A 23,491-nucleotide genomic window follows, 5' to 3' on the forward strand; every position below is an offset into this window, starting at 1 on the left:
CTGATGTGAGGGAGGGGCTGCACCTGTGTCCTGAATGAGGCTGGGTTTTCCCCACACAATGCTAGCTCCGCCCCCTGTGGTGCGACTGATGACCCTAGCCTGCCTGGTGAATGAAAGGGGTGGTTGAGCCATCAAGGGTGATCCAAAACCAGCTGCGACTGGTTCTCCCCCCACCCTGCACCTGAAGACAAAGGGAAAAGGTTTATAAAAGAGGGGCTGTGACCCCATGAAAATGTTCTTGTTCCCAACTTGAATCTGACCAGGGGCATGCTGCTGCTGGGGCCCGGGGGAAGGCTTGCCTCCCTGGGCCCTGCCAGCCCCTGGACTCCTGAAGGACTTTGCTGGACTATGGACTTCCCTAAAGCGCCTGGGAGCGCTTATTCTTTGCTCTAGCGCTGTGGAGCGCTGTGTCTTGCCCTTCTAGCGCCTGGGAGCGCTGGATTGCCTACTAAGCGCTTGGGAGCGCTTCTTTTCTGCTGCAGCGGTGAGAGCGCTTTGTTTGTCAAGCCGGTGCCCACCCGGCATTTGCGGATTTCTGCTGCGCTCGTTATTTATTTACGAGTGCCCACCTCGCTTTATAATTTTAAGAGCCGGTGCCCATCCGGCATTGCCCCGTGTTCACCGCCGCAAGCCGAGTCTCCCCAGCCTCTGAGAATCGCCGCCGCCCTGCCTGCGACCAGGAAGTCAGGCAGGCCGGGGGCGGGACAACGGGACACCCCGTGACATCATTCCCCGGGCCGCGCTCTGATTGGCTGCCGACCCGGGACCTGACTGGAAGCAGAATGAAGACGGCGGAAGGTGCTGCAGGGGCTCCGTTGAGAGAAGGAGAGCCCCGCCGCCCACGGGAGAGAGAGGAGCCGCCGCCGGACCAGCCGCGGGCCCTCCATGTGCCGAGGAGGATCCCGCACTCAGCCGGTGAGTGCGGGGCGTCTTTCTCCTGGTTCCCAGAGCGGCCCAGTTGGCAGAGGGCCGCTCCAACGATCACAGGGGCATTTGCAGTTTCCTTTCCCTTCGAGCGGGCCCAGTTGGCAGAGGGCCGCTCCGACGAGTGGGGCATTGGTCTTAGAGCCCCGAGAGGCTCACAGGGAATAGTATTTCGAGCCCCCGAGAGGCTCAAGCGGCACCTGTTGTTGAGGAGCCCAGAGAGGCTCAGGGGCCCATGTGTTTATGTCGAGTTCCCAGAGAGGGGGACTCCAACGAAGGCCCCCATATTGTTCTTGAACCCTGAGAGGCTCCAACGTTGGCTGCATTGCTGAAGAGCCCACGAGGCTCAAGGGGGCATATTTGTTTCTCGAGCCCTGAGAGGCTCAGCCCCAGTATCTTTGTGCTCGAGCCCGAGAGGCTCCCCCATCTTGCGTTTGTTCATCAGAGCCTGAAAGGCTCCCACGATGCCCCTCATCATCCTCTACAGCTGCCCAGCACTTTGTGGACAGCTGCTACATTTAGGTCTTGGCGCAGTGGCGCAACCTGGACCTTGATATAAATCATATGCTATAATGATTCCTGTGCTAACTGTGGTTTAGATGCTGTCATGATCTATGTCCTATTGCTTTTGGGTGTTAGGAAATGTACTGCGTGTTGTACGTTTTGCGCACCCTGTGTCCTGCACCTCTGAATGTGTTGTTGATGCATCATGTGCCTTGTTCCTTACACCGTTAAATGTATTGTGATACTTAGGTGGTTGTTCTCTTGCTAGTATAGGTGTTGCTAGCGAAGCCCAGGTTCCCTGTGTAATATTCTCCTAAGGTGGTTAGGGTTGCATAGGTGGTGCTTACATGGTACCAGTAGTTATTGGTTATGTGTTACATGATTATTTGGTGTTTACCTATCTCCAAGGGCTTTATACTGAGCTCGCTCCCTGACCAGAGTCCCAGGACCAGTGGACTCTATTTGTGCCTTCTCTGACAAATTGCTGGGACTTGTCAGATCTCCCTTGGGCTCCTGGAGCCTCGCTGAAGTGTGCCTCGCTCATTCCCCTCGGCAGTTTGTGCACGGCAGCCCGTCCAAGCCTCGAGCTGCTCCGCTCTCCCCTGAGCCGCGCCGCTTCGCTGGGTCGCCCGCATCCTGCCTCCCCCTCCTCTTCTGAGCCACACACATTGGTCGCCCCAGAGAAACGCTTGTAGCTAGCCGGCCGCCCGCTCAAGTTTACTAAGGAGGTCACTCGCATTATCCCGCGCAACCAGGACGGAAGGTACTGTCCGTTAGGCTCTATGTTCTAAGCTCTAGGCCTACAAGTATTGTATTCTAAGTTCTAAAAGTGCTGATTCCAGACAGTGGTCCATGTGGCCCTGTCTTGTACATATCCCTTGTAAATTCTGCCCGTGCCTGTTGGCACATTGTAAAATGTGTGTTTTATCCAATGTGTTTTGGTGTAATACAAAGGCTATTTTTATATACAACATTGTGTGGAGTTTCCTTTGTGGTGGGTCTTGGGTGTTGTTGCTGGGGTGCGTGCGCAAATACTTAACTCACATCGCCTCCAAGTTTAGCCTTGCTGCTCGCGCCACGTTACCTAGAGGGTGAGCAGGGGTTATCCTGGCGTGTAACTCCCTTGCCCTGACTTAGGAGTGGTGGTCTCTGACTGACTTTGGCGCAAGCCCTGGCCAGCCAAGGATTCCATTTCTAACAAGGCACATCAGCAAAAAGTAGAAGGGAAACTCACGCCAAGGTGCCAGGTCTAACACGTGTCCCCTCCAGCTGAAAGGTGAGGAGAACTACCCTACCCCAGGGAGTTCCTCATCACTAAGGCGGAAAAACCTTGACAGACCGTCAGCATTGGCGTGGTCTATGCCAGGGCGGTGTTCCACCGTAAAGTCCATACTCTGTAGAGAAATGGACCACCTCAACAGTTTCGGGTTCTCACCCCTCATTTTCATCAACCATCTGAGGGGCCTGTGGTCTATCTGAACTCGGAAGTGAGACCCAAACAAGTAGGGTCTTAGCTTCTTCAGGGCCCAGACCACAGAAAAAGCTTCTCGCTCAATCCCACTCCACTTCTGTTCCCGTGGAAGTAACCTTCGACTGATGAAGGCCACAGGGTGATCCCAGCCCTCCTCAGTCGTCTGTGAAAGGACAGCCCCTATCCCATGCTCTGAAGCGTCTGTCTGCACTAAGAACTCTTTGGAGAAATCAGGTGCTAGGAGCACGGGCGCCGTGCACATGGCTTTCTTCAGAGTGTCGAATGCTTCCTGACAGGCGACGATCCAGATCACTTTCCGGGACTGCTTCTTCGAAGTCAGCTCTGTCAAGGGGGCAACTATGGTGCCGTATCCCTTGACGAACCTCCTGTAGTACCCGGTGAGTCCGAGGAAGGCCCTCACCTCCGTTTGGGTCTTGGGGGCTTCCCAAGCCAAGATGGTCTGAACTTTGGGTTGAAGGGGCGCCACCTGGCCGCTCCCAACTTGGTGTCCCAAATACACCACTGAACCCTGCCCGATCTGGCACTTGCTTGCCTTGATCGTGAGGCCTGCCTTGCGCAGAGCCGCCAACACTTCCCAAAGGTGCCGCAAGTGTTCCTTCCACGTTCCGCTGAACACTGCGATGTCGTCCAGGTAGGCGGCACTGAACGCGTCCAGTCCGACCAACACCCGGTTGACCAACCTCTGGAAGGTGGCAGGGGCGTTTTTCATACCGAAGGGCATGACCCGGAATTGGTAGTGCCCATCTCGGGTTGAAAAAGCTGACCACTCTTTGGCCCCTTCAGTTAAGGCAATCTGCCACTACCCAGACGTTAAGTCAAACGTACTGAGGTACCGAGCAGCTCCCAACCGATCGATGAGCTCATCAGCTCTGGGGATGGGGTGCGCGTCAGTCTTCGTGACCGAATTGAGTCCTCGATAGTCCACACAGAACCAGAGTTCGGGTGTGGCTCCCGGCGCCGCAGCCTTCGGGACCAAGACCACTGGGCTGGCCCAAGGACTGCTGGAGGACTCAATCACCCCAAGAGCAAACATCTTCGAGACTTCCTCCTTGATGCAGGCTCGTACCCTGTCAGTCACGCGGTAAGCCTTGTGATTCACCGGTAAGCTGTCTCCCGTGTCCACATCATGGACGCACTAATCTGTGACACCTGGAACCAGGGAGAACAAGTCAGAGAATTGCCCCAGCAGCTGGCGGCATTCACTCTGCTGCTCAGGGGTCAGGGAGGGTGAGAGGTTAACTCCATCCACTGACCCATCTCGCTCAGAGGCCACCAAGAGGTCCGGAAGAGGCTCGGTCTCCTCCATTCCATCATCGGATGCCAACAGCATGCCCACTTTGGAACTCTCGAAGTGGGGCTTAAGGCGGTTAACATGTAGGACCCTCAAAGGGTTCCTGGGAGTTTGCAAGTTCACCAGGTAGGTGACAGGACTCCTACGCTCCACAACCTCAAATGGACCCGTCCACTTATCCTGAAATGCACAGGGCTCCACTGGGGCCAAGACCCACACCTTTTGTCCAGGCTGAAGCTCTACCAGAGTGGCATTCTGGTCGTACCACCGCTTCATCCTCCTGGCTGGCTTCCAGGTTTGCCTCAGCAAGTTGCCTGAATCGCCTGGTCTGGTTTCGGAAGGCCAGCATGTAGCTATATACATTCTGGGGAGGTTTCCTGGGAAATTGCTCCCAGACTTCCCGAACCAGACTCAGAGGTCCTCGGACTGGGTGACCGTACAGAAGCTCGAAGGGACTGAACCCGAGCGACTTCTGTGGCACCTCTCGGTACGCAAACCGGTTCCTGGGCCTCTCCCTCAGGCTCCAGGACCTCTTTGACACCCCTACTGGCTGCCATGGACCGCGTGGTCACGCACGCCCAGTCGGGTAGACCCACCATCCGCAGATGGGTCGTTTTCTCCACCTTTCCCCAAGGGGAGTTCTCCAAATCGTTCCCTAGCAGACAATCTACAGGCATGGAGGTCCTCACAACAACTTGAAGAGTACCTGAGACCCCCCCCCCCCTCAAAGGGAACCTGAGCCATCGGACACTGGCTCTCAGAATTGTCAGCATTAACAACTTTGCAGGAGCGTGCGGTACTACCTGCTCTTGAGACACCAGGTGCTGCCTCACTGCAGTCACACTGGCTCCTGTATCTCTAAGAGCCTCCGCTTTCTTACCGTTGATGGTCACTACCTGCCCATATTTCTTAGTGTTACTGGGTAGGTAGTTCTCGAGGACCATCTCACTGTCTCCTAGCGAGACTAGGGTCATCTGAACGGGATCCCCACCCATTGGGATGGCTACTTCCTCCCCAAAGTTAACATTAGCTAGTTGCCGGGGTGGAGCACCAGTGGGAGCGGGTTTTGAAAACAAGCGACACTTAGGGTCAGAGGCGACATGACCCAGGTCGCCACACCGAAAACAGGTGATGGGCCCTCTCTGAACAGGTTTACCTGTCGGGCCCCGGTTGATTTCGGGGGTGGAGGAGGCTGAGAACGTTTCCCTTGGGGATTACTTTGGGGACCTTTGTAGAATCCTTTTTGTTTTCCCTTGTCCCCCCCCACTCTTCTGCTGGGGACCCTGCCCACCTTTGGCTGAGTCTCCTACTGGACCCTTGTGGACCCTGGTGCTGATCCAGCGGTCCGCTTCCTCAGCAAACTTCCTCGGGTTGGACAGCTTGCTATAGATCAGGTGCTGGCGTAACTCAGGAAAACAATTATCCTACAAGTGCTCCCATGCCATTAAATCAAGCAGCCCTTGAAAATCATTTACCTTACTGCCCTTCACCCAACCATCCAGCGCTCTGCAGAAAAAGGTCACATACTCCACATACGCACCCCCTTGAATCTTCACACATTTCCTAAACCACTGTCGGTACATTTCAGGAGTTAACCCAAATCGATTCATCAGGGCATCTTTCATGTGTGGGTAGGAGACTGACTCTTCAGGAGGAAGATCTAGCAGGGTATCCCGCCCCTCGGTCAGGAACCGTCCCCACAACCCCGCTCCCCAATCCTGCTCAGGGACCCGGTGGGAAGACGTGGCTACCTCATAGGCTCGGAACCACTGCCCTCTGTCATCTCCTTTAAAATACTCTTTCACCACATCCTTCGGTATGTAGACCCATGACTCTACCTGGGCTGGCGTTGTGCTGCCACCAGGAGCTGCGTCCAAGCTCTTTGCTTTCGTGCTCCAGCTGGAGCCTTTTCTCCTCCATGGCCATCTGACCTTTCAATTTGGCCATCTCCACTTCATGCGCTCTGGTTCCGGCCCTGTCTGCCAGCTCTTCTGCCAACGGGCTTCCCTGGCCTCCGATGAGGCTATCGGGTGGATCCACTACCACCTGATTTTCAGGCTCTCTGGACTCTTTCCAGGCTCTCAGTGCCGTGATGCCTGGGCTCGGGTTTTGCAGTTTGCTTGAGAAACTCAGAACTTTTCCATAGGACTCTCAAGTGCTCGGCTTTGCACTTTTCCAGCCCTTCCCAGTCAACATCGTCGATTCCAGAGATAACAGAGAGTGCTCTTGAGGGAAGTGAACCAGGCATGGTTTTGGAGATTGGAGATCTCTCGGCAAGAATGTATTCTGGTCGCGTTATTGGTCTGCTCTCACTACGTGGTGATCAGTAATTCACTGTATATGAATCATGAATGCAAATCCGTAATCCCACCGCTGCCGCCAATGTTGGAACCGGAGGTCTCTGGTTGGCACAGGTATGCACTTGTGACAAGCAAGGACCCTCAGCTCCACGTCAGGGCAAGGGAACTACTCCTTCGAATAACCCCTGCTCACCCTCTAGGTAGTGTAGCGCGAGCAGACAAGGCTAATTGTCAGGGCGATAGTAAGTTAAGCATTCATGATCACACACAGTAAACCCACTGACCCACCACAAATGGACACCAGTCGTATGATTGTATCAAAAATACGTATACTTTATATAAAAGATAGATTCGAGCAGGATTATCACAAGACCAAATAACGTTTAGTAAATTGAGGTCACCAGATTACAATAGGCAAACTTAGTCTTTCAATATTCGTTGTTTAGCAAGGTACGATGACAGGGAAATAAGAACGTTGCGGACCCTGGATCCGATATGAACTTGAGACGGAGCTCAAGTGTACCTTGCTGGTGGAAGTCCGAGGCGTTTCAGGCGCGGCTACTTGTGAGGGCGGACCCCGAACTAGGCCGACGGTTCTCCAGAGGATCTCTCCGGCTTAATCCCCAATCCCCCTCGAGGAGCGAGGTGAAGGAGCTAGACTGTGGAGGGTTGCGGCAATCCGGGATCGATGCAGCTCATGGGGCGAGGCGCCGTTCAGGCCTGCGGGACGTACTACTTCTTAGCACGCCGGGTCGTACTCATGGATCTATGAGGGGCGTCAAGTTCTCGGGCAGACTGTTGCAGCACCAGGCTTCCGGTACCACGGTACGGGGAGGCCTTTCTTGAGGTGCGGCACGAGCCTTGGTATGCAGGAGCGCAAAGCGAGACAGTCGGGTACGTTACGACGTACGGACCGTCCGAGGCTATGAAATGCTCTCCGTGCAGATTCCGGCTGGAGAAGATGAGAAGTGCAAAGCTCGCTCCGTAAGTGGCGAGGTGACAGGAGAGCAGGCGGCCCAGCACTGAAGCGGAGAGCGACTCAGGGATGAGCAGGGCTCTCTACGGTGGGGCGACCAAGCTCCGAGCTGTCACGACCTGGGAGAGGGCGAAGGGAATAAGAACTGAGGCACAACAGCAGACGGGCACAAGCAGATAGAACCCAATGGTCCTGGGGTTCCTTTCAGGGGGCAAGCTCTCGATCAAGCCTTGGAGATCGTTTCAGGCACAAGTCTACAAAGTCCTATCTGGTCCTTTCCTCTCCGTTCTCAGCAAGGCACCACTGCAGGCCAGTCCAACAGGATACAGACTGGTTTCCGTCCTTCAGCTTCTCTTGGTCATTCTAGTCAGGCAGAGGTTCGTCGTGGTCAAAACTGGATCTGATTTGTAAGGAGCGGAGCTCCTATATTTATACTGCATTTCTTTTGTCTTTGCAGGCCAGGGGGCCTGAGCCTGGTTCAACCCGGTTCTGAAGTACTTTGTTGACAGGACGCTGCCGTCTTCTTTCAGGGTGCAGGGCAGAGACATCAGACGCTCCACAGGAGGTGGAGCCAGCTTTGTGGCAGTGGAGCACAACCCTATTCAGAGTCAAGCCCCTAATGAAAAAACAAAACAAATCCCCGACAGACCTATCCAATATGCGCCCAATCTCCTTACTTCCGGCACTAGGCAAAATTACAGAGCAGCTAGTACATGAGGAGTTAAAAGCCTTTGTGGAAAACAATCACATCTTGCACCCACAGCAATCAGGTTTTCGCCCTGGCCATTCCACTGAAACTGCATTGATCGAGCTATCGGACTCCATCAAGTTCCTGCAGGATGAGGGGAGACAAGCTGTACTCATCCTGCTCGACCTCACCGCAGCATTCAACACCATCTCACATGCCATTCTCATGAACAGAATGCGCGAGATTGGTGTAACGGGTACAGCATTAACATGGATAACATCATTCCTATCTAACAGATCTCAAACAGTTTCATTAGGCCCCTTCCTCTCCGGCGAAAGACCCACCACATCAGGAGTGCCCCAGGGGTCCATACTCAGTCCACTCTTTTTTAATATCTACATGGCCCCTCTTCTCACAGTGATTGAATCCCACGGAATCCTCGTTACATCTTATGCTGATGACACTCAGCTCGTCGTCACCATAGATAAAAAATGCACTGATGCCGCCCTCAGATTTCAGAATTGTCTCTCTCAAGTCTTTTCCTGGCTCAACAATAACCATCTTAAGTGCAATAGTGCCAAAACGGAAATTATACCCTTAGGTAAAGACACCCTCTTCTCCCCAAAAGATTGGTGGCCTCAAAACTCTGAAGCCCCGCCGAGTGCGGTTTCCTCGGCCCGCAACCTGCGTGTCCAATTCGATTCGTCCCTCAGTTTTGACGCCCATGTGCGCATCACTGCGGGGTGCTGTTTCAGTCTCATTAGACAGTTGAAGAAATTCTTTGACTTTCTTCCCATCTCAGCCAGGAAATCAGTTGCGGTGTCCTTAATCCTATCCCGGCTAGATTACTGTAATGGCCTTTTGGCAGGAGTAAAGAAGTCCACTCTCAAGAAACTGCAAAGCGTTCAACACGCGGCGGCCAGGCTCGTTCTCAAACTCCCAAGAAGGTCCTCGGCCTCAGCAGCCCTTAACACCCTTCACTGGCTGCCTCTCCACAAAAGAATCCTCTTTAAACTCCTCGTCACGGTTTTCAAAGCCACCAGGAATACAGGCCCATTCTACCTCTCTAAGCGCTTTTTGCACTACACCCCATCGCGTTACTTGAGGTCATCAGGAGCCAACCTGGTCACTGTTCCTAGAATCAAGTTAAAAACGAAAGGAGGAAAAACGTTTTCATTCCTAGCGGCTAAGGCATGGAACAGCCTCCCCTTCAACCTCAGGCACGCCCCTACAGAAAGCCTTTTAGGAAACTCCTGAAGACCTGGATATTCCCACAGCCCGACTCATTAGTTCTCGCAGCCATCTGATCCACGCCTCACCGAGCTGGTTCTTCTGCATGCTCAGCGCCAAGATGCTCCTTCCGGAGTGATAGTTGCGCTATACAAACCCAAAAAATATCAATATCAAGGACTACTCCGTCCACCCATCCTGGTGTAAGCACCCCATTCACCACCTGGAGCACCCAACTATCCCCGGGAATCTCCCAGCCCTGTCACTCACACAAACCCAGACAGCAGATACACATCCTGGCAGAGGTGGGCTGAACAGTTAGGCGAGCAAAGGCTAACTTTCTAAAAGTAGCATTTGCAAACACAGGATATTAAAATAAACCTTACTAAAGGAAGTATTTTATTATTCTAAGTTCAGGCATGCTAAACTCGACTTGCTACTGTGTTCCCTGAGCCTGCCGCGACTATAGCGTGTAATAGCTCATCTGGCCTAAGAGAACAAGTAGCCCTTCAATAGTGAAGAACGAGAGAGGCGGTAATTCACTACTAGGACATGCCACACTCTAGGCTTGTCCTACCTTACGCTTACAATGCACCCTGCCTGTAGGCCTACCATAGGGGCGACTGATATGAAGGTGAGGGAAGGTTCTGGGACTGGCAAGTGTGGGCACTTGCACCGTCAGCGTGACAGTACGGGACTGTACGCGGGGTCAGCAACGGCGTACCCGAGACCTATCTTACGAGGCTGCTTCTGTGGATGGCGCAACCAGTTCTGCAGGCCCACTAGCGGCATTTGTATCTACAAGCCCCGGCACGCCTCGTGCACTTTACTGGGGACTGACAGTAAACCAAATAATCCAATTGTGGAGATCAATTACACATACACTTTACATTGGGAGCACTTGCACTGCGGCACGGGTCGGCCGTGGCGCAGTGCCCTGAGCATCGAACACCAGCAAAACATCTGAGGCACATCAGCAAAAAGTGGAAGGGAAACTCACGCCAAGGTGCCAGGTCTAACACGAGCGTTAACAGGAGTATCAAAGGTCGGAATGCTAGCCTTAAAGGCAGTGATTTTTTCCATGAAATGTATATTGAGAGAGTCACAAAAAGATTGTGAAGGGATAGGTTTTGGTACAAGTCTATCAGGTTTAGAAAGCTCATTGACAATTGAGAAGATTTCTTTCGTTTTACTAGCTGAATGTAAGACTTTATTAGAGAAAATCATCACTTTTAGGTTGAAGAATAGAGTGTTTGTATTCTTTCAGCAGGTTGATAAAAATGTTATCAGCCATATGATAGTGAAGTCTCCATCTGCGTTCTGCTTGTCTCAGTGCCAGCTTTTTTGTCTTGAGATCAGCAGAGAACCATCGCTGTGCATCATGAGGTCTAATATTCTTTGTAAGCATAAGGGGAGCAGCGCAATCACATGCAGACTCAAGCCATAGCTTAAGGTTTTCAGCCTGTGTGTGAGTCGACTCTGAGACCAACGGGGTTGTAGCAGTTAAGAGAGAACAGAGATGATCAATGTTAGCACTTCTCCAATTTCTAGACTTGCAGTTTTTAGTCAGTCTGGTTTTTGAGGAGTGAACATCAGGGAGGGTAAGAGAAATGAGGTGGTGATTCGACCAAGTGCACGGGGAAATTAAAGGGGTCAGAATCATCATATTAGCAGTCCAGACCTGATCTATAATGTGTCCCTTAATATGAGTGGATTCATGCACATGTTGGGTGCAATTCATTCCGGACAAAAGATCTGTCAGCTCAATAGAGCTGGCACTCTCCAGTTCATCTTGAGGCCAATAATTAAAATCGTCAATGATGAGAAGTCGAGCGTGAATAATAGTCAAATGAGAGATCATTTCACCTAAGGCCTCGGGGGAAGGTAGGCATTTAGCAAGGGGGGCTGTAAAAAAAGAGCACATGTAAAAGATGACTGGCGAGATTCCAGTTTAAAAACTAAACTGTCGACAGAGGGCAAACCCTCAATATCTAATATCTTAAACTGATGGTCCTTAAGGATAATAGCTGCAACTCCACCGCCTACCTTCCCTGGAGGGCGGTTAGCTTGCAGGATATAATAATTATCTGGCACAGCTGCCAAGATGTCAGAGGTGGACTCTTCAGTGAGCCATGTTTCCGTAAGAAGTAGGAGATCAGGCTTTTCAGACTGTAAAAGTTGGAAAATCTCAAGTTGATGCTTCACCATGGACTGTGTATTCAGATAAATGACTAAAAAGCCAGTTTTTTCCTGACTGTTATGGGTATTAATGGCATGCAATGTGGTGAATGTTGCAGGAATAGAATTAGATAAAATTTCAGGGAAGGAGGCTCTGTGTTTAAAAATACCCGATTCATTTAAACTGAAGCGGATATGGTCAGCAACATCATGGTTGCCATGCAGCTCCTTCAACTCCATTGCGGAGTATCTAAACAAAGGAGCATAATTTCTGGCCCCTGGTCCCGTACGGCTGCAGACGGGCGCAGACGGGCTTGCCTTTGGCTCGCCCCCTGCGCGCGTCTGCTGCGCTGCCGGGTTCCCATCTGACTATATACACGTCAGACCCGGCGGCAGGAAGGGAGAGAAATGCGGTGGGAGTAGTCGCGTTAAGTAATTTGGCAGCAATTAAGAACAAATTTAAAGCACAAGTTTAAAAACACACTTCAACACAAGTTATAATAAAAAGATATAATAACTAGGACCCTCACACACCCAGCAAGCTAGGTGTCATGCTTCATCAGAAGGTCACCTTCTGGGGGTTGGGCAAAATTTTTGTCACTTTGTGAACAAAACAGTCGCCCCCTCCAATCCTTTTAATCTGGGTGGGTTCCCGACAGAATAAAGTCCTCACTAAGGCTTCCCTGACCTGTTTTACCTTCACTTCCTACATCTACACAATACTAGGTCCCTCACACCCACGGCACCAATATGTTGAGGAACAAAATATCTCAGATAAAAAGCCCCTTTATGGGTGCCCGTTAAGCATTGCAGCGTCGGCTCGACGAGGAGCAGGCCCATATGATGAAGCATGACACCTAGCTTGCTGGATGTGTGAGGGTCCTAGTTCCAAAAGGAGGAATTCCCATCCTCCCCTCCACCTAGAGTACACATTTAGTGGCCTTAATATACCACTAATAAGGAACTCCGTACCTTTCTGTCTTCTAGCAGAATATCTCTCATTGTGCTCTTAATTGAGAGAAACATGTACTAACGATGCATACTTCGAGTTATGCAGCTGCCTCAAGTGCGAGCAGGGTCAAGGAAAGCATAACTAAGACATTTTTTGTGTACTGTCGAACTCGGTCAAGTCTGTCTGGTAGTTCAGAGTCCCGCCGTTTAGGGTATTCTGCATGTAAGAGGATGTGCGTTTCTTTCCAAATTGATTTTCGCCCAGCAGTTGAAATGTGGATGGAAAGAGAAGGGTAAGTCAGTCAGTCAGTCAAACCACTTTATTCGATTATTTAAAATCATAAAAGTACAATGCACAATACAAAAAACAAGATCTTATCATTAAATACAAATGACCAATATAAAAAAAGAAGAGATAAAGACATCTGCAACAGTTATATAATTCTTCAGGGTTAAAAACAAGGAATGCCAATAAAAACAGAATTTAATTAAGGTTAAAAATAGAGGATTTCATACATCATTAAGCTTTGGATATCTTTTTTTCCTGAGGCGTATAGCTGCGACAAGAAAACTAGCAATATTAAAAATGTTCCGCGAATTATCTATAATTTGAAGGTAAAATAGTGCAGGTCTGACCTGTAAAAACCCCTTCCCCCTTAATAGAGGGACTAAGAATCTCCTATGAATTTCGTTGTAAAAATCACAAAACATCATAAAGTGCAGGGTGTCTTGTGGTGAAAAATTATCACACTGACAAGGGGCTATGTCCTCTGCTTTACACCGCCCCAAAAGAGAAGTGAATTCCCTTTCTTTACCCCAGACATTTGAGTTACATTTACCTTTTTCCTAAGTAATTTGCTACCACCTGCGCCTTTTCAAAAAGTGAGAATTTCTTGATGTCGATATTAAGAAAAATCCTGTACATGTGGCTCGTACTTAAAAGACTACAGCTTGACAGTTCCATAATTATTAGGGGCTTCTCTTTCTAAGCGCTGTACTTTTGATGTTGAATATCGTGGTAATGCCTATGCTGTTGCCAAAACAAACCTGACTGTTTTAGTAAAAAAAAAAAAAAAAAAAAAAAAATAATAATAATCAACTGAGATCGACGTGTCTTTTCTCTATCAGTAATGACGCTTAATATTCATGAAATGAATGGTGTACAGACCAATGCTTGACAAAATGCAACCTTATAATTAACATTCTTTCCTTGTAATAAGAGTATTAAAGTAGTTTATACAAATATTTGATGAACTATAACATGTTTTTGCTTATATGAATTGTAATTATGTAATAGTTATGAAAGCTTGTCTTTTTGTAACTGATAATGTAGCTTTAATACTGATTATTATAGCAATGTAGAGAAATTGATTGCATTTGTGATTGCAAAAAGGGAAGAAAATGGCACCAGGCACAGCTATGGAAAAAAGGATCAGTTGTGAGGTGTAGTTAGGCACAGAGGTAAGGGTATACAGGAGGGCGGTTTGAATCAATAAATGTGTCTAAGTAGGGATACATGTAAAAGCTGGGATGTGCCCTAGACCCCGCTGAAAACCAAAATGCAGTATTGTGCCGCAGAGTGGGTGACATCACGTTCGAGCTGCCTGTTTAAGTTGGTTTGGTCAAGGACACGTACTGTTTGCAGAGCTTTGCCTGCTGTCTGGCTTTGGTGCCTTGTCATTAGACCTCAGAGTGGTTAACACCTTCCTGCTTTCTCAAATTTGCTTAAAAATGCACCATTTGTGTACTATTTTAAAAAAAGTTCTCAGTGGGAAAACCCACCCAAATCCCCCGTAGGTGGTTCAGGCTTGCTCGCTTGCCACAGTGAAGTACCACAATTGTTTTATGCCTCACCACTTTCAATGTCACCAGCCGCCACTGGGCTCCCGGATCCTGAAGACAGTGAAACAACTTCTCAAATTTCTTGATAACAACCTGCGAGGCATAGGCCAAGTAAGTGCTAGCCCGAACCCCAAAAATGAGAAACAGCATAAGAACGCTTTAGAGCAGACTCCATTTTCCGTTCAACCGGGTCAGTAAGTGAAGCCTCTTCGGAAGAAGAAGCAATGGAGGACAAAAATTAATTGACCTTAGGAACTTGAGGAAACTGGGCATCAAATTCCGCCAGGCAATACCGTTTGCCCAAAAAGCAAGGAATCCCCTGCTTGTCGACCTCAAGCCATTCCTTAGCCCAAATATCCTTGATGACATCATGAAAAGGCAAGTCATCCACCACCAAGGTACTATACTGGGAGTAAAACCCCTCATCAGGCAATGACTTACGATCAAACCCCAGCACCTCACAAATATGGACCATCATATCTGAAAAAAATTTACCCTGGATATACTGGTCCATGTCCTCACCATCTTCCAATTTAGATTGTTTAGCCGAATGTTCAAGCAGCGCAGCCTGGACAGCAGAATAAATTAAATCCTGCAAATCAGACCTGGAAATCTGCAACAGGTCACCCTCCTGCAGCTCCTGAACATTATTCAGTTTGGTTAATGACTTTGCAGGCACCTGAGAGGATTCTATGTCAGGACCGGAGGCTTCAGATTATGCTTTCTCAATTTCATTACTGACTCCACAGCAGCCAATGAAAATAAAGTACTATTAGTAAAAAACAATTTCCCATGAGGCTTTGAACCACACCTCCTCAAACAGCCAATGGCAACACATCATACAGAACAAAATAGAGAGGCACCATCTTAGCTTCCTCTTTCTTTGCTGCTCCGCTGTCAAGATAATTGCCTCTCTATTTGGTTCCACTTTATCGTTATTGCCTTGATGATTGATTACGTTGATGTTTAATTGCACTATATGCACGGCTCGTGCTTATTGTAATGACTTTTTGTATGCTATTTGTAGGGTTGGGCCGCGTGTTTATTTGCTTTGTTTGATCGGGTGTTTCGCGCTACGCTTCATGTGCGCACCCTTTTCATCTATTGGGTTCTCCCCATTGAGCGTGTGTTGCACTTTAGGCTCTTCTCACGCCTTCGGTCGTTCCTCGCTTGATGGTTGCCTTCAGCGCCGCTGGCACTCACCCGTTCGCCTTACGCGTTCTGAAAGGGACTGGCCCCCCAACCCCCGCAGGGAGCGAGACCCACGCCTCCGTGCACGATCAGCTCCCTTGAACAGCCGGACAGACGCTCTGCCCCAGGCTAGATCGTGGGTTCCTACGCAGCTGGCAGATCGGAGCAGATACCGGGCCCAATTTAAATAATTAAGGTGGTGGTATCTCTCTGGCTCCACTGCCCTCTTTGCTCCCATCTGATGCCCCAGCTTATTGAGAGTGGGGGCTGATAACTTGTTCTTCCCACTGGGGATTTTGATTGAATATTTTATATTCTGCTGAATCATGTCAGACTGCGAGGTCTACGAAGAGGCGGTAGCTGCATGTGATGCCCGATGATGACGCATTCTACTATGATGAGGACATTATAGATAAAAGGTTAGAAGCCAAGCTGGATAAATTGCTCTCCTCCGCCTTATTACCTATCTCCCAGCGATTAGAATTTCTGGTAGCTAATGACCCCCCCACCCTCGGGTGCTCCTTCAGCCCTGACACCCTTCCCTCCTCCCGAATCTCCCGGGCTTCCATGTCCCCATGTGCAAGTTTACTCTTCGCTCTATAAATCCAAAGAGCAGGCCCAAGATGGAGCCCGGCCCCCGCCCATCCCTATCCAAATTCTTGACACCACCACGGACACTGGTACTGACACTGACTCTTCCCAAGAGTCTATGCCTCAAAAATGCACTAAGAAGCGCAAACACTCATCTTCCCCCCATCCGCCCTTCCCCCTTCTCCTTTGATCCATCAGACATTGTCCACCCTCGCTCGGCTGACTGGGCCCCAATCCAGGCTGTAGCGGAGTACATGCAAAGTCATTTGAGAAAATCTTTTGACAAAGAGGTTAGGGGTCATCTTAAATCTGAATGCCCCCGTCCTGATTTAGCGCACAAGGTTGAAGTTACCCCAGATATTGACTCTTCAATGACCACCTTTTTAAAGAAATACAAAAAAGATCCGAAAACAGGCATTGATCGCACCCTCTGGGCGTGCCAAGATAAGGTGTTGGACATTGCCAGCCACCTGGCCAACATTCTTGAGCTAGCCCTACAAGCACAGGAGACGGGCCGCTATTCATCCAGAGGTCCTGGCTGGGTGGACCCAGAGGGCGATCTGCCTCCTTGGAAATGCTAATTGCGCCCTGTCCTCAGAACGTCGCAAATCCGTGCACCTGAGAATTGACCCACAGCTTGTGGAGCTAGCCCCGGCCGAACCGGGCCCGCTGGCCTAAGGATACATTTTTGGCGAAAAGTTTGTTAAATACATAGCCAAATTTGTGAGTACCTCTGAATCCCTGGATACATTCCAATCTTCTTTGAAGAGAGTCTTCCACCAGGTCTCTGGTAGGGTCGGTCGTGGACAGGCCAATACGCCAATCGCAGTCCTCAGAGAGGTTTTGCTCCCCGGCGCAGGGGATACACACAAGAGCCAGACCAAGCGGGCTTCTACCCATCCAGGTCTCGAGGATTAAGAGGCAGCTTCAACAGAGGTGTTAACAGAGGCTACATAAACTTCAATAACAATCCTCTGGTAAGTCCTTTGTTGTTTCTAATGATCCCCCTCGGGCAATGGTACTCCTATTACACACTACCTTTCGGACTGTCATCAGCCCCGTGGGTTTTCACCCAAACTCTTGTAACCAAATTGGCTCCCTTGAGCTTTGAGCTGACGAGCTCGTGGATGACGCACCTGCGTGCCGGTTCGGGCATCGAGGCCTTTGACGGTTGCTTGGCGGCCTTCTCTTCCACCCCAAACTATTTTCTCTACTGATGAGGGAAGTTATCCCGAAATCCGAGCCATGTCTCGGGCGATATCCAAAAACCCGGGACATGTATCGGGTCTAGAGATCATCAGTCCAACAAGTACCTACTTGCACCCACTGGGGTGAACCACTCAAGAACTCCATGTACCAGAGTCCCTAGGGGCGATCCGGAGGAGGAGCTAGCGGTGTGCGGTCCATTACGATTGTTTCTACAAATTGGCTCACTTGAGCTTTGAGCTGTCGAGCTCCTGGATGACGCACCTGCGTGCCGGTTCGGGCATCGAGGCCTTTGACGGTTGCTTGGCGGCCTTCTCTTCCACCTCAAACTATTTTCTCTACTGATGAGGGAAGTTATCCCGAAACCCGAGCCATGTCTCGGGCGATATCCAAAAACCCGGGACATGTATCGGGTCTAGAGATCATCAGTCCAACAAGTACCTACTTGCACCCACTGGGGTGAACCACTCAAGAAATCCATGTACCAGAGTCCTTAGGGGCGATCCGGAGGAGGGGCTAGCGGTGTGCGGTCCATTGCGATTGTTTCTACAAATTGGCGCCCTTGAGCTTTGAGTTGTCGAGCTCCTGGATGACGCACCTGCGTGCCGGTTCGGGCATCGAGGCCTTTGACGGTTGCTTGGCGGCCTTCTCTTCCATCCCAAACTATTTTCTCTACTGATGAGGGAAGTTATCCCGAAACCCGAGCCATGTCTCGGGCGATATCCAAAAACCCGGGACATGTATCGGGTCTAGAGATCATCAGTCCAACAAGTACCTACTTGCACCCACTGGGGTGAACTACTCAAGAACTCCAAGTACCAGAGTCCATAGGGGCGATACGGAGGAGGGGCTAGCGGTGTGCGGTCCATTACGATTGTTTCTACAAATTGGCTCCCTTGAGCTTTGAGCTGACGAGCTCCTGGATGACGCACCTGCGTGCCGGTTCGGGCATCGAGGCCTTTGACGGTTGCTTGGCGGCCTTCTCTTCCACCCCAAACTATTTTCTCTACTGATGAGGGAAGTTATCCCGAAACCCGAGCCATGTCTCGGGCGATATCCAAAAACCCGGGACATGTATCGGGTCTAGAGATCATCAGTCCAACAAGTACCTACTTGCACCCACTGGGGTGAACCACTCAAGAACTCCATGTACCAGAGTCCCTAGGGGCGATCCGGAGGAGGGGCTAGCAGTGTGCGGTCCATTGCGATTGTTTCTACCAAAAAATCCATGGTCATTCCAAGCCAACAGGTGGACTTCCCAGGCTTTCAGATAAACTCAGTATCTGCCCAATTGCTTCTCCCATTGACCAAACTCAGATCTATCAAACTAGAGATCAGGAACTCCCTGTCCAGACAAATGATTTCATTGCGAGTATTGGAAAGGATTGTGGGCCTCGTGGCGTCTCTATCCAGGCCATTTTTTCAGGCCCTCTACACTACCAGGCCTTACAGCGGCTCAAGATTCATTATATACAAAAGAGGTTTTCTTACGACTACCTAATTCCCCTATCTCCAGACGCTCGCGAGGAGCTTCTCTGGTGGCTGGAGCACATGGCGGCCTGGAACAGAAGAGCGATTTTTAGCGCCTCCCCCAACGTCATTGTCGAGGCTGGCGCCAGCCGATGGCGCTGGAGCGCTCGATGTGGAGATTTGCCACCGGAGAACATTGGTCAGCTGACGAGTTAAAGTTGCACATCAACTGCCTCGAGTTACTAGCAGGTTAATTTGCCATAAAATCAATATCTCCTCTGAAGAGCAATTGTTGCATCCTACTCTGGATGGACAATGTGTCGGCGATGAGATACATCAATCGCCTAGGAGGAACGCGATCTTGTATGTTGGCCAACATTGTGAGGGAGTTCTGGCTCTTCTGCCTGGATCACAAGATCAATGTCATAGCGGAATACCTGCCAGGCAAACTCAATCAGGTAGCGGATTGGATCTCCAGTTTCCTGAGGGATTACAGCGACCGGAGGCTTCACACTTCCCTGTTTGCGGAGATCATGAGTATGCGAGGTCCCTGCAAGATAGACCCCTTTGCCTCTCGTCTCAATGCCCATCTTCCGCAATTCTTCAGCTGGAGACCGGACCCGATGGCTATGGGAACGGATACTTTCCTCCAGTATTGGGGGTCTCAGAGGAATTATGCCTTTTCCCCCTTTGCGCTGATCCAGAGAGTGCCGGCCTTGGTCGTCGACAGGCGGCTTCAGTAATGTTGGTGACACCATTGTGGCAGACTCAGTCCTGGTTTCTCACACTATTGGAGTTGTCAGTGGATTTACCCTTTCAGTTCCCGGTATTCCGGATGCTTCTCCAGGACCCAGTGGGAGCGCCCCATCAGCTGGTCCTGCCGAACAAATTGTCCCTCATGGTGTAGACGCTCTCAGGAGACATGAGAGCATTGACGGCCTTTCACCAGCAGCTGCCAGCTTTATACAACACGCTTGGGCTCCATCTACCTGCAAACAGTATTCAGCTTCCTGGAAGCAATGGGTGGGTTGGTGCCTTCAACGGCAGGTGGATCCCGTGGGATCAGATGTAAAAGAAGTGTTGAATTTTCTGTCAGAATGTGCTGAATCTGGTCTCTCCTAGAGGTCTGTTAATAACTTCAGGTCAGCATTTTCGGCAGGACATAATCCGGTTGATGGTAAGCCTGTGGGGATGCATCCCCTAGTGTGTAAGTTGCCCAAAAGTATTAGGGTGGCTAATCAACCTCGTCCCAGGTATTCGACGTTATGGGACGTTTCTAAGTTCTGTCCTTACTCCAGTCTTGGCCGGATAACAAAGATTTATCATTGAAGTAGTTGTCACAATGTTGTTATGTTTGATCTCGTGTTGAAGAGTGTCTGATGTGCATGTTTTGGATCTGGCAGGAAGAATTTTCTCCCCACAGTGCGTCTCGTTCATCATTACGAGACGGACCAAAACTATGTCACGTTCGGTTGGTATCCTGCTTTTCCACACAATGTTAAATTATGTTTTGCAATGTTTAAAGGTTTATGAGGAACGCACTATTGCGCATAGGTCTGAACCGTTGGGTCAATTATTGTTAGCGATTCAAAAACCTTTTAGCCCAGTCTCAGCTGCCACCATGGCTAGGTGGGTCAGATTGGTTATGTCAGAAGCAGGCATTGATGTTTCAGTGTATGGGGCTCATTCCACCAGAGGTGCCATGGCCCATAAAGCATTCATGTTAGGTCTGGTCGTCTGATTCAATGTTTAAGGTGTTTTATTACAAACCTATTTTGTATGTTTCATCTGTGGTTATTGATGAGCTTTGAACCAGCATAATCTGAAGCCTCCGGTCCTGACATAGAACACAACATTTTCCAGCTATTGCAACAAAATTTTTAGATTCTATTAAGGACACGGAGGCGAGGATTATCCCACCCGTTGGGACAGATAATATCAACTGATATGTTTATGATTTCTATATATTCATATGCTGTTAATACCCACCCTGAGTAGTCAAACCTTTTGGGTTCCCTATTTTCAAACTTGTTTCTGTTTCGAATAAACAGAACTAAGTTGCTGATCCTTCTGGAGATGGACCACCTTGTTGTTAGAGGATGGATGTTGCTCCCAGGGTTTATGGAATATATTCTTCGTTGAGAATTGGATCTGCCGTTATTCTCTCAATTGAGAGTTGGAACTGTTCTTCGTTAGGACATTATTGACTGGTTTTGCAAAGAAAGAGGAAGCCAAAATGGTGCCTCTCTATTTTGTTCAGTATGATGTGTTGCCATTGGCTGTTTGAGGAGGCGTGGTTCGAAGCCTCATGGAAAACGATGTTTCTTACTAAAAGTAGTTTATTTTCATTGGCTGCTGTTGAGTCAGTAAAGAGATTGAGAAAGCATAATCCTCACCTCCGTGTCCTTAATAGAATCTACAATTCTTGTTGCGATAGCTGGAAAATGTTGTACTCCTCATCTCCCATGGCAAAACAGGAAGAACAACACAGGAAGCCACAGAATGAACAAGAAAGTACCCAGCTACTCCCATTAAATCCTGTCACCAGGAAACCAAGTCCTGAGCAACACAAGACTTGGAAATGCCAAAAAAAGGACAGCCCTGCTGCCTCCCCCACAGCAACAAAAACCATGGCCGCGCGAGCCAGATTCTGCAAGAAATTCCCAGCACCGGAACGACCCGAAGCCAGAATGCCAAAGAAAGATTCCCGCCCCAGCCAAGCACATGCGCGGGGAGTGCATTCTGTCAACGGAGCAGGAACAAACACGCACAGTAGCACCAACACAGGGAAACTGAAAGAAACAAACTCACTGCACCTAGTCCCCAAATCCAGAAACAGGAAACACAGCACCCCAAACACCAACGTTCCGACTGCCATATCAGACAGTAGAAAAAACAGGCATGATGATGGGTAGGAGGGGCTTGATTGGAAAAAAGAAATACTGACGTTTTAATTGGCTGTCCTGAGGCAGGACTGCCTCACATGGTAAGGACTGGGACGAGGAGGCCCTATGGGGTGGTAATAAACCCAACTCAACCCAACAAAAGGCAAGTAGGAGCGAAAACAACATGTATGCATTTCATATTGGTCTTACATTAGCAGTTCAGACTAGTTCTGTAGTAGGGAGGAATGCAGAACATTAGGGGTTTAAATGAGGCTAACTGACAAAAACAAGGAGGCCACAAACAAAAACACTTCTAATCAATCATGCTCCACATCATGCCATAGTTTGAATGTTAACCTAAAAGGAAAACAAAAAACAAGGGAAAAGAGAAGTGTTTCGGTCATATTCAGTCTGGTCTTGTTAAAGTAATGAACGGCATTGTGCAGCAAAATCTCAGTGACTCAACGGGTTGTTTCCAATGTGATACTTTCAAATACCTTAATATAATTATTGCATTCATAGGGAACTTTCAGCCTCTGACGAGACGTTGAAGCGATTAACGCTGGGTAGCACGCTCCTCCTCTTAGCCAAGGTTAGTGGTTAATCCAATGTTTTTAGTTCACCCATAACCTTTCGCACTTTTGCTCCCCCTCTCTATATGTCACAGTTCGGTGCAGGTTTTAGATGACTCCTTCCTTGTTGGTTTCAACTGATAGTCTTCCAAAACAGGCGGCACGCGACAGTCAGAATTGGAAAGAGAGCAGCTTCCAATCCCGGTCAGTATTTACTTTGTTGTTTAGTATTTCATTCTTATTCAACCCTCCTCTTGCTTAAATACATGTATATGGCAAAAGGAAAATATTCTGAACTTACTGTCTGACTAAAGTCACCGCAAATCTGACCATGATGCCTCTAAAGAACCCGAAGACGTCTCTTCCACATCGCCCTGGGGTGCCGGCTGTCTGTCTGCTTCTCAGATTTCTGCCGCACTGCAGCCAGAAAAAAAAAGAGTTGTCCCTGAACTGCTGCCCTACCAGTGAAGGATCTGCATGTTACCGGCGGACCGGCGACATGTTAACTTGCTCTTCATTGGCTGCCGTAAGCAGCTGTTCATTTGTTCTCAGAAGCGCTGTTTGATTGGATAAATTGATATCCTGCTCAGCACTGTCATTCTCTGCGTCCAGAATTTAGGACTCCGCATGGGCTATGTACTTCAGATTACAGGCAAACAAAAAGAGCCGAGCCAATATGTTATTTTATAGCACGTTAAAGAGCCGAGCCCTGGCAATATTTGCTATGTAAAACATACAACAAACATTACACAAAATATAATAAAGTCTATTAAAAAATAAGTGTATTTAACACATGGAAGCTTTGACATTAATATGGCACCTTATAGCACTATACTGAGAAGTACTTAATAAAAATGATAATTTTGTACATTTGGTAGTCTGAACATTCATATTTAAAAGTTGCTAGGTACGCAATAATGAAGCGGCACATTATTGCACATTACTGCAACATGTCCTCACTCATATGTATTTTCAGCACAATGACATCCCCAGCTGACGGTAATCACCACAACACAGGGAAACACCAACGATTTGCAGTGATTATTATGTATATATATTTTTTTACTACAGGAGCACAAGTAAAAGCAGGCACTGAGGATCTACTTGCCTTTCAGTGCGGTGATGCGGAAACATGCATAGACATCCTGCAGCGCAAGCGCTGTAGGCTAGACTTAAAAATGTTTTCCATATAGTGAAAAA

At 49.1% G+C, this 23,491-nt stretch overlaps 1 protein-coding gene across 1 annotated transcript in view; it reads right to left on the reverse strand.

The window, feature by feature from the left end:
- Positions 1–22,807, reverse strand: part of TIGAR (TP53 induced glycolysis regulatory phosphatase) — a 329,118-nt gene extending 306,311 nt beyond the window's left edge. Inside the window, exon 1 of the mRNA XM_086921416.1 lies at positions 22,593–22,807. Coding sequence (XP_086777542.1) covers positions 22,593–22,624 — 32 coding nt within the window. The 5' untranslated portion in view covers positions 22,625–22,807. The remainder of the gene's footprint in view (positions 1–22,592) is intronic.
- Between the last annotated feature and the right edge of the window lie 684 nt (positions 22,808–23,491).

This window comes from Lissotriton vulgaris, chromosome 1_1 (genome assembly GCF_964263255.1).
Source record: "Lissotriton vulgaris chromosome 1_1, aLisVul1.2, whole genome shotgun sequence".
NCBI lineage: Eukaryota > Metazoa > Chordata > Amphibia > Caudata > Salamandridae > Lissotriton > Lissotriton vulgaris.